A 17335-nucleotide genomic window follows, 5' to 3' on the forward strand; every position below is an offset into this window, starting at 1 on the left:
GTTGTTTGATACCGGGCTGACCCTGTCCCCTCTTGATTCGTACATGTAATGGAATGGGAATTGATCCTCTGCTTTGAAGAGGAAAAGGTTCACTAATGTCTGTCTTTTTGAAATACATCCATATGTAGATAGGTCATTGCAAATTTTGTGCATTAAGGATTAATTTCTAAAGAAATTGAGATGTTATTCTCATAGGACTTCTGTGCTGCTAGTGGATAACAGTAGCTAGCTATTCCTACCAGCATAAATGTGGCAGTTGAATTAACAGTCTCATTTTGCAGAGCTCTTCTGCTTAAAGCAGCAAGGGAATTGTATCAACATACAACTTCTGTAGGCGTACACTGTGCTTGATTCTAGGCCGGTGTTGCCTACGTTTATGATATTTGATGGCTTTTTTTAAAGCTCTAGCTTCTGAAACCAGCTGATTACATATCAGCTGTCCTTTTTAATGAAAGAGTTTCTAACCATTCTGATTGAAGAGGCGAGCTTTAAAGAAGTAAACTGTCAATATAGTAACAAGCATCAAACAAATGACCGTACAATATCTCATGACTTTTGAGTTCTTAGAGTTGGATATATTGTATATGGTATGATTTATTGTAGGGCAGCTTAAACACTGAGGTCCTTCTATGTGTACATGGAGACATAGTGGGACCAATGTTTGCATATTTCTTCTAAAAAAGATCAAAATCCTAAGCAGGTCTTTGAATTTGTTTCTGGGACAGATGATTTGATAAGAAGTCAAGAGTGGTGGTGAAGAGGATTCACGCTTGCATAATGATTGTGTGGTGGTGTCAAGACAACATCCCAACACATGCCTGCCTTGTGATGCAGTGCACCCCACTCTGGTTTCCCAATAACTTATTTGCAGCCCAGTATGAATTCTCCTTCTTGGGATTCCAGTTAAAATTGTCATTAAAATAGCCCCTCTGGGGTCATACTTCTCAGACGCTTCTTCTGGCACTCTAATTTTAGCCACATTTCAAGAATTTCAAGTTCCCAGTTCCCCTTTCTTCACTGAGAGGTGTGCCAGTGCCATTTCAGCCTTTTATTTTTCTTGGTTCTGAATGTCAATTTATTGCCCATGACTAAGGGCTTAAACTCTTTACTAAAGCATGCAGAGGTTTAAGCTGGCTTTTTAGCTTGCTTGTATCCAGGATTCAGCCTTGGGGCTACAGTCTCATCTAAAAGCTGAGTTTTACCAAGTTCGGAAGCTGAGTATCTGAACAAGTATCTGAATAATAGCTAAGGCTTATTCCTGAAATAACACACAGTTCTCTTGCATGCCTGCTTGTGGCAGGACCCTGAAAGGGCTGTGGGCTGCCCCTGCTGTTCCTTAAAAGAGAACGCTCATCCGCCTGCATGCCCTGTCTGCGCTGTTGGGATAACTGGGCACAGTGGACCTGTCGTTCTGCCGGGAGGTGCATATATCAGTGAAAGTCTGAATCTGCTCACTTTCTGACCTGGTAACTATTTGGGTGAGGTAGCTGGCAACCAAGGTAGCCGTGATAACTTCAGTTTTCAGGGGAAGATGTCTCTGCTTGGGTCCTAAGTAAGGAAATAGCTGGAGTTCATTAATACTCCATAAAAAGAGCACTCTTTCCTCTTCATCTTGTTGCCAGTTAATGCAGAGAGATGTCTGTCTTGTGTGCTCAGCCCCAGCTGGGGGAAAGTCAGGCCTGGAAATTTTAAACCACACTTGATAGGGTAAGTGAAAATTGACAGAGATGATAGAAAAGATGTAGCTAGTCAGCTTATATGTAAAATGCATATGATCCGTGCTTTTACTGTGCTGAGCACGGAGTGTCATAACTTTTTGCTTTCATGTTGTCTAACCTGTCAACCCTTTCTACAAGTTGGATTATGGTGATCAAATGTGCACTGTTGTTAGTGGTGCAGGGGAAGCAACAACAATTTGTTGTAACTGAAAAACACTCTCGTTCATTCACATACACAATATACATTTGTCTTTTGTGTGCTTCCGATGGCATTTGTAGATGCCCAGATCAGTTTGTCCTGTAGATCTGTCTGATGCCAGAAATATTATAAGGTGACCCAAAACATGTAGGAGAGAGGCATTAGCAGATTGAACTGAATGAGACATAGTTAATACACAGTGCTGTCCCAAAATGGAAAGCCTAAATGATGATGATGTGTTAAAGATTAAGTAATTGGGGCCTCAACCTGATTCTGCATTAATCTAGTTGTATTAGTATAGTTGTATTTACAGAATTTAGAGAAACTCCTTGAAGTTCCCTCCTGAGTGAACTTCTCTTCCCTTATTTTAACTCCTCCTTTCTTTCCTTTCTCTTACACCTCTCCAAAATAAAATAATAATTTAAAAAAACGCACAAAACCTAATCCGAGACACTTGAATCTCTAAAGCCTTTTACTATGGCTAATCCTGTTTTGCCAATGCCTTTCAGGTGGTTTGGCACCCTCCCCCCCAACAACAGTAGATGTTAATGATCACTGTTAATGGGCTATTTCTTTAAGGGGACCGTAGGGAGGGAGAGGCTGTCAGGTCTCCTAATGCTAGCGTGCCAAAGTGCAGAAGAGAACTTTCTGATCTTGTGCAAGTTACCAGTAATTCTCAATGTGGGCAGACAGGGGCAAATTTTTAGGTATGACCATACGCATTCTGTGGGCTTTTTAAAATATTGTTGGCATAATTCACTTAAAATAAATGAGTATAGCTCTAAAATAAATGAATGTCATATTAAAAAAAAATCCCTCTTTTTCTGTGATTTTACCATGGTAAGCATCTATCACAGAAGTTCAGTTGTAGATACCTATAATGAAGATGTGCTACTTTAAATAAAATGCCTGAACAGAGCACAGTGTTTGTGCTGCATTGCTGCTGGTACCCAGTGTAGCTTGTTTGTTTAGGCAGAAGTTTTGGTATTTCTGTGTAGGCTGTGTTGTGTCACAAGGCAGTGTTATGGCTACTTGACAGCTGCCACTTTAGTTGCAATGAAGGTTTTTTCGTTTTAACCATCAACTGCTCTTGCCTTTTCAAATTTTTAACCAAGGTGTCTGTAATAAGATTAAATAGAGTTAAGAACCTAGATATAGCAGCCTTCTACTGGAGTAAATCTCATAAGTTAATTAAAATCACACTGTTCTCTTGGTATAAAACGTATGTGTATTTGTCTTGGTGCTCTGTCAGAAATTCTGTGTTTGTCTTACGAAGCTGCTATTGTACAGGTTAGCACATGCTGACGCACAGCAAGGCCAGAACGATACAAATGAAGCAGCAAACTCTAGGCCGCAGCCTTGTAGACCCCTAACAGTGTGTGTCTTCTCAGAAGGTGCTGGCACTCGCCATGGAGGTGGTCCAGGTCAGCACCAGAAATTAATCATCATCATCTCAAAATCACGGTATGGATTAAATCACCCAGTTCTTCCAAGGTCCACACTTGCATATTAATGCTCTCACCTTTGCAGCTGGCTCTTATTATCATCACTTATTTTGTAGTCTGATGCTGGTTTTGAAGGCACAAAAATAAAGTTGAGAATTTTTCTTTTCTCTGATGTTTCTAAATAATAGCTACGTTTTTCCTGATTGTAAGACCAGTGAAGTGAAGAGGAAGGGAGGGACAGTCTGCAGTCACTATTACAGGCCTTGTCTGTGGACTGAGAACAGAGTTGTGCAAAGGAAAAATAAACTGTAGAAAAATGACAGAGAAATAATTCCAGGAGTCTCTGGCATTGTATACATTTTTCTAGTAAATATTGTTAAATCTTAAATGAAATCCTCTTTGTCTCTCCCCATATTCTGCAGCTAACTCATACTGTTTAATTTGTTATGAAATTCAAACTGCATCACAGTATGTTTAGTTAGCGTAGTAGCAGAGTGTTTACAAAAGAGCAGAGTGTTTACAAAAGAGCAGAGTCAGTATGGTATAATTTGCTAAGTTAAGGTGCAGATTTTTGCTTGAGACTACTTAAAATGAGAAATCCTTTCCTGGGACAAAGAATCCAGCAGCTGTATTACTCTTATGGCATTTCTGTAGTTTCTTTCTTTGCTTCTTGGAGGAAGTGCAAGCATAACTGAATTTCTTTTGTTACTAACATACACTTTTATGTATGCCAGTATCCTGTGTTATTATCTTAATTATGAAAACTCTGATTTTTTTTGTTTTTGCGGATGCTTTTTTTATCATATCACTCTTGTGAAGCCAGGCAATGTGGGGAAGAGAGACAAAGTTTTGTCTCTGAGAATCACGAGCAAATATGCAGGAGCTAAATTTCACATATAATAACACATGATAATTCTGTGTTACATGAAAGCTTGTACTATATATTGACATGATTGTCATGAATTCTTCTATTTTATTTCAACTTGTGTTCTGTTGTCAAAACTGTAATTAAGTATATGCATGAAATACAATAATACTGAATAATTTTGGAATCATAGTTAATTTGTCAGTGAACCTCTTCCAATTGATAATATACATGATATTTACTCTTCTGAGATGAAATTTACTACTGCATTATATAGGTCACAACTTTAATCATAAGTCATAGCAAAATACACATTTGTTGCTTTTAAAGTAGTTCAGTGGAATTAGTGAAAGCAGCCTAGATCCCCTCATAAGCTATCTGAAGCTAAGCCAAAAATAGTGGATGTTAATTCCATTTCTATCCTAATCCTTTCTCTGTTTGTCTAACAATTTTATATATATTCATAGCAGCATATCTACCTCAAAGTTCATGCTTTCTGGTTTGTGTGTTCAGGTGCAGATTTCCTTTGAATTTCCAAACTAAAATCTTTCAGACTCACTTAGGTGACTCACAAAATATGATGGCCTCGCATCGTCTGTGAAATTAGAGTAGAGATGTTCCATGTGTTGTTTTTTGTTTTGTTGGGTTTTTAAACATTTTTTCACACCATTCTCAGTTCCTCTCCCCATCTCCAAGAGTAAAAGTACTGGTACACCTGTTGAGATACGTCTGCTTCTTTCCACTTTCAGAAGTCATCTGGATGCAGTCTGCCTGAAATCGTGTAGGAAGGATAGCATCCCCCCTGTGTGTAGACGCTGCACTGTCTCTCTTCTCTGGGGATGTAAACGTATGTGTGACTTTGGAGAGTCAGCTCCCGAATTTTGATGTAAAATGGGGAGTTTGGGAATGTGCATATGGAGTTGCATGGTTTTTCCAAAGCGTTATGAAGAAAGGCACCGCATGTGCAGATTCACTCTGGGCTTATGCCACTGATAAGCCTGTACTACTGCAGAGGGGGTTGGTCTTCTCCTGTCTCCTCCCTGTGCTGATGTTAGTAATTGGTGTGGGTGGGTGTTCAGCTGGACTGATGATCTGGTGTAGAGAGGGCTAAGCCAGTTAAAAAAAACAAAACAAAAAAAATCATTTGGATCAGCAAGCTGATGATGTTTATGGCACACCTGCGTGCTCACTAGTGCTAATGTGAAATGCAGGGGCAACGCTGGGCTGCAGCAGAGGCGAGCAAAGGCCAGGAGTGCCAGACGTTTGTTCGGTACCCGTCGCCCTCCTCGCAGAACTTCCTGTGTGCAAACTGGCTTCGGGCCCTACCTGTGCCATGTGGGCAAGGCGCGACGGCCGTGTCAGGACTCACGGGCTGTTCCAGCGTGGGGAAGAGGAGCGGGGAAGGGAAAAGCAATAGGTGGCCTATATATGGGGAAGTGTTCAGGCTGTCAGTCAAAACTGAGCTTGGTATTTCAACATAAGAGGAAAGTGCATTATTCTAAAGGAAGCTGATTCATCTTGTTTGGGTTTTTCATTTTTCAATCATTTTTTTCTATCCTTAACTATGTCCTAAAGTATCTAATGAGATGCTGTTTTGTTTTACTGGTAATTGTTTGTTCCTGTTGTGTTTAAGGTCCAAAGTTCATAGGATAATACTCGTAACTGTGCTAGTATTGAACACTTGTATAGCTGAGCAAAGGTGATATTAAAATGGCATCTATACTCGCTGGTCATAATGTTATAAATGTGTTTGTACATGTGTAATATATGTAATATTGTCCCATGTTTGGTTACAATTTCAGCTACAATTAGAGTCCATATGGGTATTGCACTGGATGTTGTTTTCAGTTATGTCAATATGTTTGGGCTGTTTTCATTAATCCGTGTGAATGTGTTTCTTTTTCACATTCAGATGGTGAATCAGGAATCTGAAATGTGCATCACTTCTTCCATTTAAATAGGTTGCTGCAGAAATGCTGCATGAAAAGATCAGAGCTCTTGGTGTCTGTGTATATTTACATATTTGAATCTCGTAAACTTTGTGAGAGAGCCCTTTAAAACTTCCACTGCCCTGTATCATCTGCAGCATGATATCTTCGAAGCTGCTTTTCACCTAAGACTCAACATTTGTGGCTGGGGATTTCCATTATTAAATGTTTCATCTCAGTGTGTGAGAAAGCCTTTGCAGGTATTATCTTTTAAAGAGATTAAATGTAAGTTCTCTACCTTGCAGACAGCTATGCTCTGGTGTTTAATCCTATTGACTCCTTCAAACTCTGTGGCAGACTATACCCATATGTGTAAGTGACAGCAGGATAGGCATCATGCTGGAGAAGGAAATGAGTGAAGTGTTTTAAAACTGTCGCTTTCCCAGGGCTTGCTTCACTTCTAAGTGCTTTTAAATAACATGTAGAAATACAGCTGTGGCCAGCCTGGCAATAAGTGGTCGCTTTTGATTATTCTGGCTGCACTCAGCCTCTCACGCAGGAATCTTGACTTCCATTCGCAGATGCTTTCCTTGCCATCCTTGGATACCACCAGTCTGTGGAGTCCCACTGGTCTAGAGGCCGCGTGGAGTACAAAGCAGACTCAGTGCAGGCAAAGTCCATGAGGAGACTAACTTCTAACTGACCAAACATGTATGAGGAAAGGAAATTGCCTTTTGTTGCATACAATCTTTTTTCAAAGTTGAGTGAATCTTAATGCTAGGGGGTATTGCTGCCAACTGCAAATCCCTGCTGCAAAGTATGGGAGCAAGAAGCTTCTCAAAGATGTGACTGCAAATATTGTTATTTTTAATGTTGTCTTGCTCGGTTTAATTTCAAATTCCATAATTCCATATTATGGAAAATAGCCAAACCAGGCAGGTTTCAAGTGATGGCAGAATTGCAGCCTGCACTCTTATCTTGCCAAAGTTAACCAAGAAAATTGGAATTACAAGTGTAAACACTGATGGCTGTCTAGCTGAGAAGTAGAGCGCTCACTCTGTGGATGGAGCAAAAGACATGCTCTTCATCAGTTACGATGGGAGCTGACTCTCTGAGCCTGCTCATATCATAATAGAAGGATTGCCACCAGCTTCTTCCAGAGAAGTTTGAATGGGATCCCTTGCCCTCTGTAACTCGCTGGTCTCTCGGTGTTACAAGTGAACCGTTCTGTTACATTTACAGTGTTTGTCCACCACTTGTACCTAGCATTCTTGTTCCATGCATTCATTTTTTCCTCAGTGATACAGTTCACGAGAAATTGTAAATGTTTCTGTGGGAGTCCTTCTAGGAAGGCGGAGCATATAGAGTATATCTGATGGAAAGTTCTCTAAAACTGGGACTTTCAGCTTGCCCTATACTTCTGCACAACAAATTACCCAGTATTACTTGACCTGGAAGCTTTATCGGAAGCAATGAATAAATGCTATGACTAGATTTTACTTTTCAGTAGAATGGGTTCTCCTGAGGAAAGATTTTTTAGATACAGACATACATATATATGTGTACACACGTGCACACACACACGCATACTATTAAAACGATTTGTTACACAAAAGCTGAAAGATCTCTGACACTGAGGGGAAGATGGGTAACCAGTCAGCATAAGATTTGGTTAAGCCAATACAAATGGACCACAAAATCTGGTTAGGTTTTAAAACTTCCATTGCAACTTCTCTTAAATGTGAACATGCTGACATAAATGTTAATAACCTGTAAGAATAATGGGGACAAAAAGATACTATACCAACCAGTAGAAGCAAGTGTTTTCTAACAACAGAAGTGAGTGAGTGCACTACAAAAGGATAGAAAAGCTGTAATATTTTGGTTAAAGATTTGTTTTCTTTTTACCTAGCTTCTGGTGCAATGAGTATTTACCTTCTACAGACAGTATAAACTTGTGGATTGCCAAGGGTGATTGGTACAAAACGCACCAAACCTTGCCCAGAAGCGTGTACCCTTAACAGACTCTGTACTGAGATGCAGACTTTCCATCCACCTTGCTGGTGCCTAGGGGAGTTTCCCCTCCAGCGTTTCACTGGATTCCTCTTTACTGCCACCTCCTATCGTGCCAGTGGTAAGCAACCCAATTTGGGGAAAAACCCTTTGTGGAAACAGAAAATGGAAACTGATCAGTTTGAGCATGTAGAGACTGTAATGCGGTGCTTTCCTAAAAGTATTTGTGAACTGTGAAAAGCAAGAAGCCCAGGCAACAGATCAATAGAGATTATAAGTAGTTCCAAGTGCATGTGTTTCCTTCTTAAATTGCTGCTTTTTCTCCCTATTTCTTGCAGATCTTTCTGTTCCGCCATGTCAGCTGACAGCCACCGGCTCCACACTCATTCCCACCAGGAGACACTAAATTCTGCTTGTTATGGTCCCTTGAATGTCAGCAGTCACCCCCTGTCGAAGAGCTCCTCAAGTCTGGTATGTACCAGGCAATCAAGTTCAGAGGAGAGTCAAAGCAACAAACAGGAGCTCAAGAAGAGCCACAGTAGCACTGTCTGCCAAACTCTGGGGTACGAGAGTGATGCCAGGAGCGTGCTGAGTCCTGGATGGTCCTTCACGCAGTCTGGGGTGATGGGACTTGGATCAGTAGTCCGAACCGTGAACGATCAGTCAGCTGATGACACTGCACTAAACAGAGCTAAGACTGCAAACCATTTTCTTATTGCTGACCAGTCCCTCGCATCCTGGGAAGCGGGGGAGACTAAGATGTGCATGAAGAGCAGCACTGTTGAGAATGTTTCTTCTGCCTCCATAGTACGCCAGCAAAGCGTGTGTAAAATGGAAGAACCAGGAGCTGCCGTTCAGAGAAGCCACTCAGACCTAACTTGCAGCTGCAAACAGGAGAGCTGTGTTGCTCACGTAGAAACTAGTGCCACTCACTCCAGCCTAAGCTCTTCTAGCAGCAGGCATGGTCCATCAGTGGCTAGGATGTCTTTCCAAACGCAGAGATGTGAATCGGAAACAAATGAAAATACTCTTCATTATCAAAACTTTGTAACTCATCTGCCAACTCTAGCTAGAGACCAAAAAATACCCACAAATAGCTATGACAGCGGTGGTATTCCGCGTAATACTACTGTTTACACAGATCCTGGAACATTTCACACTGCTGTTCTAGGACCCCGCATGCCTGGAAACGGTTTCTCAAACAGGACAATGTTCTGTCAAGCCACTGGGATTATGCAAGGTGGTCTGACTTACAGTAATATTCCAAACTGTGCATACTCACCCATGGTGATGACAGTTCATAACAATTCTGCAGTGCCCTGCAATACAAGGCAGGACTCTTGTATGAAAGTAGATGCCACTGTCCCTGCCTATTGCCATTCTTTGCCCATACCATCTATACAGCTTGTTCCACGGTTGGTATGCTCGGTTAGCGAGTCAGGAAAGGAGCAGGCAGTACCTGGTTATTGTCATTCCTTTTCTACTTCAGACATTCTCACGTATCCCAAGCTAGTGTCATCAGTAAGCGAATCGGGCCTGGATGCCAAGAGAGTCCTGAAGTGCTGTAGTGTTCCTGGAGAACAACTGCAACACGCTCAACACTGTGCCCAGCAGGGCAGAGCTCCTCCAGAAACAGAGGCCATCTGTGTTGCCTTCAATAGCCAGCAAGGGGCAGACATGATAATGAAAACGAAGGACATGTGGACTATGACCTCTATGAATGATTTGACCAGAGGACTGAAACCATCTCTGGAGCGTAGAGACGCCGAGGTACAGACTCTTCCAACCATGGAATACAAACCTGTGGCCACAAGTCCAGCGGCCGCAGCAGAAAGCCAGCTGCACGTGTTCCCAGAGGTGAACCTGGAACCAGATTCAGAGGCCCCCAAATCTCCAGTGCGTGAAGTGAGATGGGATGATGAAGGAATGACATGGGAGGTGTACGGGGCATCTGTGGATCCAGAAGTTCTTGGTTTAGCCATTCAGAAACATCTTGAGATTCAAATAGAACAATTCCAGACAGAGCCTGCCCAGCTGGCTGGGAAAAGTAATGAGGATACTTTTGATAAGGAGCCATCTTCCGCTAAAGTGGGAAAGAAGAGACCATTCCGAACCATGATGCATTCTCTAAGATATCCGAGCTGTTGCGCCCGGTCCAGTACTGCAGTGGAGTGAGCACAGCTCCATGACAGCTGTGCTTCCTTTGAATTGTTAACAAACGCTGATCCCTAGGTGTTAACGTAGTGCATGTGCACAATCCACTCACTTCAGTGTGAGCTGGAACAGTGTGAGTGACCATCAAATGCACAGCGCAGCAAGGAAAAATCCATGCATGGGCCATGTAACAGAGGACTTAGAGTTGTACCCACATAATGCTGTCCGAATGCTCTTGACTGTATTTAATGTAGCACTGTTTTATTCTTGTATGTTAGTTTTAAATAATGGTATAAGAAATAAGATTACTTTTCTAAATGATGCATCTTTTTAAAATCATGTTGAATTTCTCTGTGTTTTAATAATTTAAGATTAGGTAGCAAGGTTAGAAAATAATGCTTTAGTCAAAGTTCTTATCATTAAATCCTACTCCCTTAAGTTGTTTTGGGAGCTCTTTTGCTGTTAATTTATAATAATGCTGACTATAAACACACTTTAGCAATAGATAACAGGGCAAACTAGTGTAATGCTATATTACAAATAATTGTAACTTTTGGTATTTAATTCTGCACAGTACTTTCAGTATTGTTAGCTTGAACTCATCCTTTTGCAAACTGATGTATGGTTGGAGGATGCTACTGCAACTCTCAGATTAGTTTGTAGTTATGATGATACATTCTAAATATCCAGAACTGATATTTACCTAGTGATTGACACAAATGTACAGTACTACCAAAGATGACTCATGTAATGTGAATTTCTTATTGAATTCTTGTTTCTTAAATACATGAAACAAAAGCTGATCAGATTAGTCTGTCACACCCCATAAATTATAAGCAGTTTTGTTTTGCATATATTAAAAATAATTTCCAGTGAGTTCTTTTTATGTGCATCTGTCCTGAACAGTGGTTATTTTGTTGTTATATAAGCCACAGGCAACAGTTGGCATGCAACCTTTACTCATCATGTGTTCCCTGCCAGTTCTGATGTCAGGCATCTGCGGAAAGTGAGCCTTCCTGTCTTCCCCAACTGCAACTCTATCATTATTTGTTCTGAGTGACTTGATCATATGGGAAGCTTAAAACCTTCTTTTCTCCCAAATACAATAGCAAAAATATTCCCAGTGAGGAGCCATTTTTCTACAGTACTGTAGCAGCAGTGCAATGCCTGTTTGAACTGGAAGATTTGTTATGAAAGCTGAGAGCATTATTTCCAGTATCATATGCATGGCACTAGGGGAGTGTCTAAGATTCGCTGGGAAACCAGGTATGCACAATATTTTTTGGTGAAAAGAGAGGAGGAACATTTGTTTGTCTCAAAGGAAATGTTTCGGTGTCAGAGAACTTACTACTGTGGAATTACCCATTCTTTCTTTAAATGTGTGAGGTTTTTCTCCTTTGTCCTGGCTCCCTATAGCAATCATTTAATAGGCTGTCTACATAATATTAACCTAACATTTATGTATGAATAGAAGCCCCTGATCCTCAGGACAGTTATAAAAATTTCATCCATAAAATCCTTAAATATAGGATCTACTACCTGGAATGTGCTGTAATGTACATTATTAATTTAATAATATTCAGTTAATTTAATAATATTCAGTATTTCAAGATCAAATTTTCAGTCCTGAGCAAGGTGGAATTAAACAGACCTGGCTCCAGTGAAACTCCCTTTGAGTTCAGTAGGCTTCATTCAGGCTTTGCAATGTTGGCCCGAATCAAGTCTGTTGAACTCAAAATGAATTTTGTACAAATCAAGTCAAAGGCCAGCGGAATATGACCCGATAATTAGTATGCCTTTATAGCTGGGAGCACCCAAGTTTTGATCATAACCCTAGATTCTAAAGTTACTTTTGTTATAGCTTCATTTGTATGAAAGTAATTAGTAGCTACAAAAAAAAAATCACTTCCACTGATATTTAATCAACGTTTAGCTGAACAGATTCTATATAGGCTTATTCTGTGGTCAGAGTATCATAAGTAGTTCTTCCTTTCTGTAAATACTAAGCACTATATGATCTAAAACTTCTTGTTGTCTTAGCTTGTCCTCAGGTGTGCTTTTGGCAGGAGGATTAAAAGTGCGAAACAAAGTAAAAGTTTAACATAGTAACTAGATCTCACTCCTGTGACCATCATAATCCATACTTTCTTTTTAATTTATTTGATGTGCATCATCATCATCTTAATTCCCCTTCTTCTCCCCACCCCAAGCCCCCCTACAAAAAGAAAACCCCACTCTGATAAGATCCTAAAATAGAACTGACTGTCAAACTGATTAGAAGGAAATTGGGAAACCCAATGGAAGTTTGCAGAAGTGGCCAGAACAACACAACAGGGTTTTTTGAGTCCTTTGGCTCCTATATGAAATCCAAGAGCTTCCCCTGCTTTTATAGCAAAAAGTTCTGGTGTGAATTACCTATGGCTTATGCTTCAGTAGAGATTTGCTATTATAGTACCAAACACTGATTATCATTCCTGGATGAGAAAAATATATGTCAAGCAAGGTGAAAAGATGCCCATGTTTTGCTAATGAAGAAAAACGGATCCTCCCTTGTTTCAAGTATTGTAGCTCTTTAGGATACTAATTTGAATCAGTGTTGGTAACAAAAATAGCATTTGTGTCTGAAGATTTCCTATGCTTTTGGAAAGGAGTAAAATATAAGGGATATTAATGGAGATTTAGGGAAAAAAATCTTAGTATTAACTATATGGATAAAACATGTAAGCTGTTGCATTCATATGATGGATGCCTCTTAAAAAAGGGAATATGGATTCATTTTGCATTTGGATTCTAAAAATTATTTTAAATTGTACAGTTGTACACTGACTATCTTTCATATTAGACCTCTGTTCAAGTGTTATTCTTTTAAGTGTTTGTAAGAACTGGGATTAGTTTTGCAGCAAGAACTGTATCTTGGGGGTCTTTTGAATGTTTTCTAATTTAGGAAAATCCAAATTGATTACATTCTACTTTTAAATAGGAGAACTTAACTGGAATCTCCTCTGGCCTCCCGCTGCTGGAGGAGACTCTTTTACTTGCTACAGCCTGGATCCTGAGCTGGTTCTGTTCAGGATGGCCCCAAATCTCATTCTTTATGCATAGGTTTTGCTTTAGGACCCCCTGCGCTAGAATAAGCTTCTTTCCTTCTAGACAGGGCTTAAGAAATTGTGTGTGTTATGTAACAGAGCCGAAAGGGCCTATTGCAATATTGCTCCTGGTCCCCTGAGACAGCAGTGAGGCAGGGAGGAAAATGCAGTCAGCTGCTTGGTGTCCAACTGTAACCAGTCAAGGATGTTTCTGAGAAAGAAAAGCATCTCCAGTGTATGTACTGGGGAATATAACCAGTCAAGGATGTTTCTGAGAAAGAAAAGCATCTCCAGTGTATGTACTGGGGAATATATTTCTTCTTGATCACTTCTCCGCTTAAAAATAGTGAGAAATAATGGCAAGTTGGACTAATTGCATTATTGGATAGACATTTAGTCTTTTAAATCCAAAGCAGTAATGACCTGTCTGGAGACATGCTGAGGTAAGAGGCCTTCTGGAAGGATGTTATTCCCTGTTAAAGATGGAATAAGAAAAACTGGGTTTTTTTTTTTTTTTTTGGAAAGCAACTTACAGTGAGGTTGGAATAAACCAGCATCTTATCTTTACGCAGGGAACTAGACCCAAGAGCCCCAGTTCCCTGCACAGAGAGGGATCAGGTGCCCCCACAGACTGCTCGCCCCTTCCCTCGCAAGGGTTTCCAACTGTGAAATTGCAATGTTAATACTTCATTACCATCTGTTCCTTTCAGACATGTTGAGGTGATTAATTTGTGTTCTTAAGCTCTTTGAAAATGAAAGCAGTCTATTAGTGCAAAGTAATACTGTTAATTGGCAAGAGAGGAGGGAGCATAAGGGTTTACTAGATGGAAATAAATAATTCTAATCAACTTCCACAGTACAAATCAAATAACTTGCTGCATCAGCTGTTTGTCTTTCCCTTTTAGGGAACTTCAGGACTCGAATAATGAAGTGCGAGTTTCGGTTTCTGAGTTTTTTTCTTTCCTTGTGTTCAGAACTATAGCTTTGAAATGAAGAGCACAAAATGCACAATGAGCTGATTTCCAAAGCCTTGTTATTTAAATGGGTCACACGATCTAGCTGGCCCTAAGGAGAATCTGACCGTGGGCCTCTCGGGTCTGCAAATGCTGCCTGCCTGCCGCAAAGGGACGGAGGTGCACGGTTTCCTGGCGCTGTTACTGTTCAGGGGCTCCCGCTGCCCTGCCCTTCCGAAGGGGCCAGCTCTAGTGAGCTACGTGATTTATGAAGGGGAAGGCACAAGTGTGTTTTGTGGGCGACTTGGTTAGCGAGACTTGCTTTCCTTTGAGTGAGGCTTGCGTTCTCACTCAAAAGGAAACTTGCAGCCAAAACTTCTGCCCAGTACAAAAACAGGTGTGCTCCTTCTTCACCCCTGAAAGCTAAAATAAGTGTATCCCTTTTCTGCCTGCGCTTCTGCACTGCGGGGAGTTGTTCTGCTGTCTCTTCTTCCCGTAGCTCCTCTGCAGAAAAGGAAAGGTCCTTGGCAATGGGGCTAAACTCAGTGAAGTCCCAGTGAAGGACTAAGTATCCAGCCTCCTGTGGCGTTTACTGCTGCTCTGTGTCCATGAAGGGAACAGATATCCTTTGCCACGGTCACTTGGATGTCCAGTTTCCACCCTTCTCAAGCTCTAGAAATGCTGGGTCTTGAGCTGATAGCCATCACATGTACAAGGGCCAATGCGTTCAGATAGCAGAGTACTAAGCTGTAGCTTGTAAGTCTTTAGAAGCATTAATCCTATCTAGTGTATGACCTAAACAGATGTCATCTATCTTATTACCAGCCGTTCAATATGCTACAGGCTATGCTACTCAGACAACATGCGAAGGAAATTTTGAAAACCAAGGGGGAAAGACACTGGTGAGGAAATGACACTGCAACCCTCCATCCCACTCCAAGCATCTCCTGTTCACCTACCAGCAAAACAAAACAACTCCAAAAACAGTCAGCCACCCGGCGGTGCAGGCTTTCAGACGTATAATGGAGGAGAGATTTTGTCCTCCATGTGGTTAAAGGTAATGTAGTTTAATTAATCTGGGTCAAGAGCTTTCCGCGAATTACAGGGCAGGGATGCTGCTGGCCGGGAGTCCATCTCCTTGCTCCACCTGGCGCTCAGTGGCTGGCACGCTGCCTGGCAGCACAAACCCACCCACTCTGGCCTCCACCTGCCTTGCACATCGTTAACTGTAGAGCAGAGACGAGCTCGCAACTCCCTGCGCCGTGAATCTTGCAGAAACCTGCTTTCGTTTGTGCCTTCCAGGGCAAAACTGCTGACGAGAAGCCCTTTACTTACCCTGCCTTTGGCGTAGGCTGTAGTGCAAGCTGCTTCACCCCAGGCTGGGACTGGGCCAAAATTCCTGCCTGTAGGTAGGTTTAAAGCTGCCTAGCGTTCACATTGTCTGGAAAACCTTACAAATGTCATTGTGTCAGAGAATCCAATTTTAGCAAAGTCTGTGCATAAATTTGAACTTGGTTATGGTTTTTATTTCTTGTTTTCATAGCGATCTGTTTGCTAAATGTTACACTTTTTTCAGCATAGAGCTCACTCTATTATAATTATAGGTTAATTCAGTGCCATGCTGCTATAACTGCTTTCTTAAAAATGATCTTGGAGAAAAATGAGACACGCATTTCTGAGACAGCAGAAGAGACCTGTTTTGATTGTGTGGGGATGTCTGCTGTTCAACAAGCCACTTTCCACCTCAGATTAGAGTAATCCCTAGAGCCATAACATAGCATAATGGTATTTTGAAGATGTTATTTTAAAAGGGAAATACCTACAAGACCACATGAAAGCCCAGGCAAAAGTTAGAGGATTATGCTTAATTTACGGTCCCATAGTATATAAAAAACTAGCAGAAGTTTAAAGTTTAGGGTTTGAACTGATAACATGCACTTCTGGGAATTCTGAGCAAAGGTAACGCTCCTTCCAGAGACTTCTTGTATCAGCAGGCTGTACCTCCTAATGCATCTCTGTGAATGCAGTCCTGTGAAAAGTTTCAGCTGCAGTCTGGTTATCCGACATCTTTATCCGCGTAAAATTACAATCTAGAAATATCAACAGTGTAGGACAGAATAGAGGTCTTCTGCAAAGTGAGTCCCAGAGAATAAATAGTTTTTCAAAGATGATGTCTTGAAGCCACTGCAAATTCAGTGTCCAATAACAGGACACAAAACTAACCACTCTCCATGAACCTGCATATGAACTATCCTCAAAGCAGGCAAACTGAAAGCTACTGCCCCATCTCAAAAGCCACTCACCTCCAGGCTGAGATGCATGAGGGCTTTAAATCACAAACCCAGCTCTTCAGGGAACTATAGGCCTCTAAAATTTTAGCACAGGGCTCTACGCTTGCTGATAAACTCTTCCATTAATGCTCTGACTTTTTAAATTTACAATCTTTCTCATATGTCAAGTATGTCCTTAAAATTATTCAAAAACTATGACTGTGTAGTGTACACAGAACATTACTAAGGATTTAAGTTTAATATTAATCTGTCTCCTTTCCCACTAGTTAAAGTTGTAGGAGCCACTGAGTCCAAGATCAATGAACCAGTGGTGGCAAGTGACTTTGCCTACTGAATGTATATGTATTTCTCTGTGTATTGTAGACTGCCCAGCAGACTGTGGCAGAGGGTATTTTCAGGCAAACACCACAGGGAAAATTATATCAGGTACCAAAGCAAAGTCCCACTCTTGGCATTGGCCAGTCTCATGACAGGTATGCACAGCCTTTATGATGGTTTTTCAGTGACACAAATGTCACCGTCTTGGAAGAGGTTACTATTTAAGTCAATTACGTGATTACTGATAAATAACACTTTTGTGTTAGCAAATTTTATCTAGCTATTGGGTCATTCCTGCTTCCTTTGAAGATGTGGTCAAGCCTATTGTAACCCACAAAATACAGATTATAGGTGTACATGGATAT

At 41.0% G+C, this 17335-nt stretch overlaps 1 protein-coding gene across 8 annotated transcripts in view; it reads left to right on the top strand.

Moving 5' to 3' along the window:
• Window positions 1-11198, top strand: part of GPRIN2 (G protein regulated inducer of neurite outgrowth 2) — a 39361-nt gene extending 28163 nt beyond the window's left edge. For 7 of the 8 annotated variants that reach the window (XM_026116709.2, XM_064513757.1, XM_064513758.1 and 4 more), the window contains one exon: window positions 8507-11198. In XM_026116709.2, coding sequence (XP_025972494.2) covers window positions 8523-10343 — 1821 coding nt within the window. In that variant the 5' untranslated portion in view covers window positions 8507-8522 and the 3' untranslated portion in view covers window positions 10344-11198. Of the gene's footprint in view, window positions 1-8067; window positions 8290-8506 lie in introns of all 8 variants that reach the window. The other variant, XM_064513759.1, reaches the window with a different exon arrangement.
• The last annotated feature ends 6137 nt before the right edge of the window (window positions 11199-17335 follow it).

This window comes from Dromaius novaehollandiae, chromosome 6, assembly GCF_036370855.1.
Source record: "Dromaius novaehollandiae isolate bDroNov1 chromosome 6, bDroNov1.hap1, whole genome shotgun sequence".
Lineage (NCBI taxonomy): Eukaryota > Metazoa > Chordata > Aves > Casuariiformes > Dromaiidae > Dromaius > Dromaius novaehollandiae.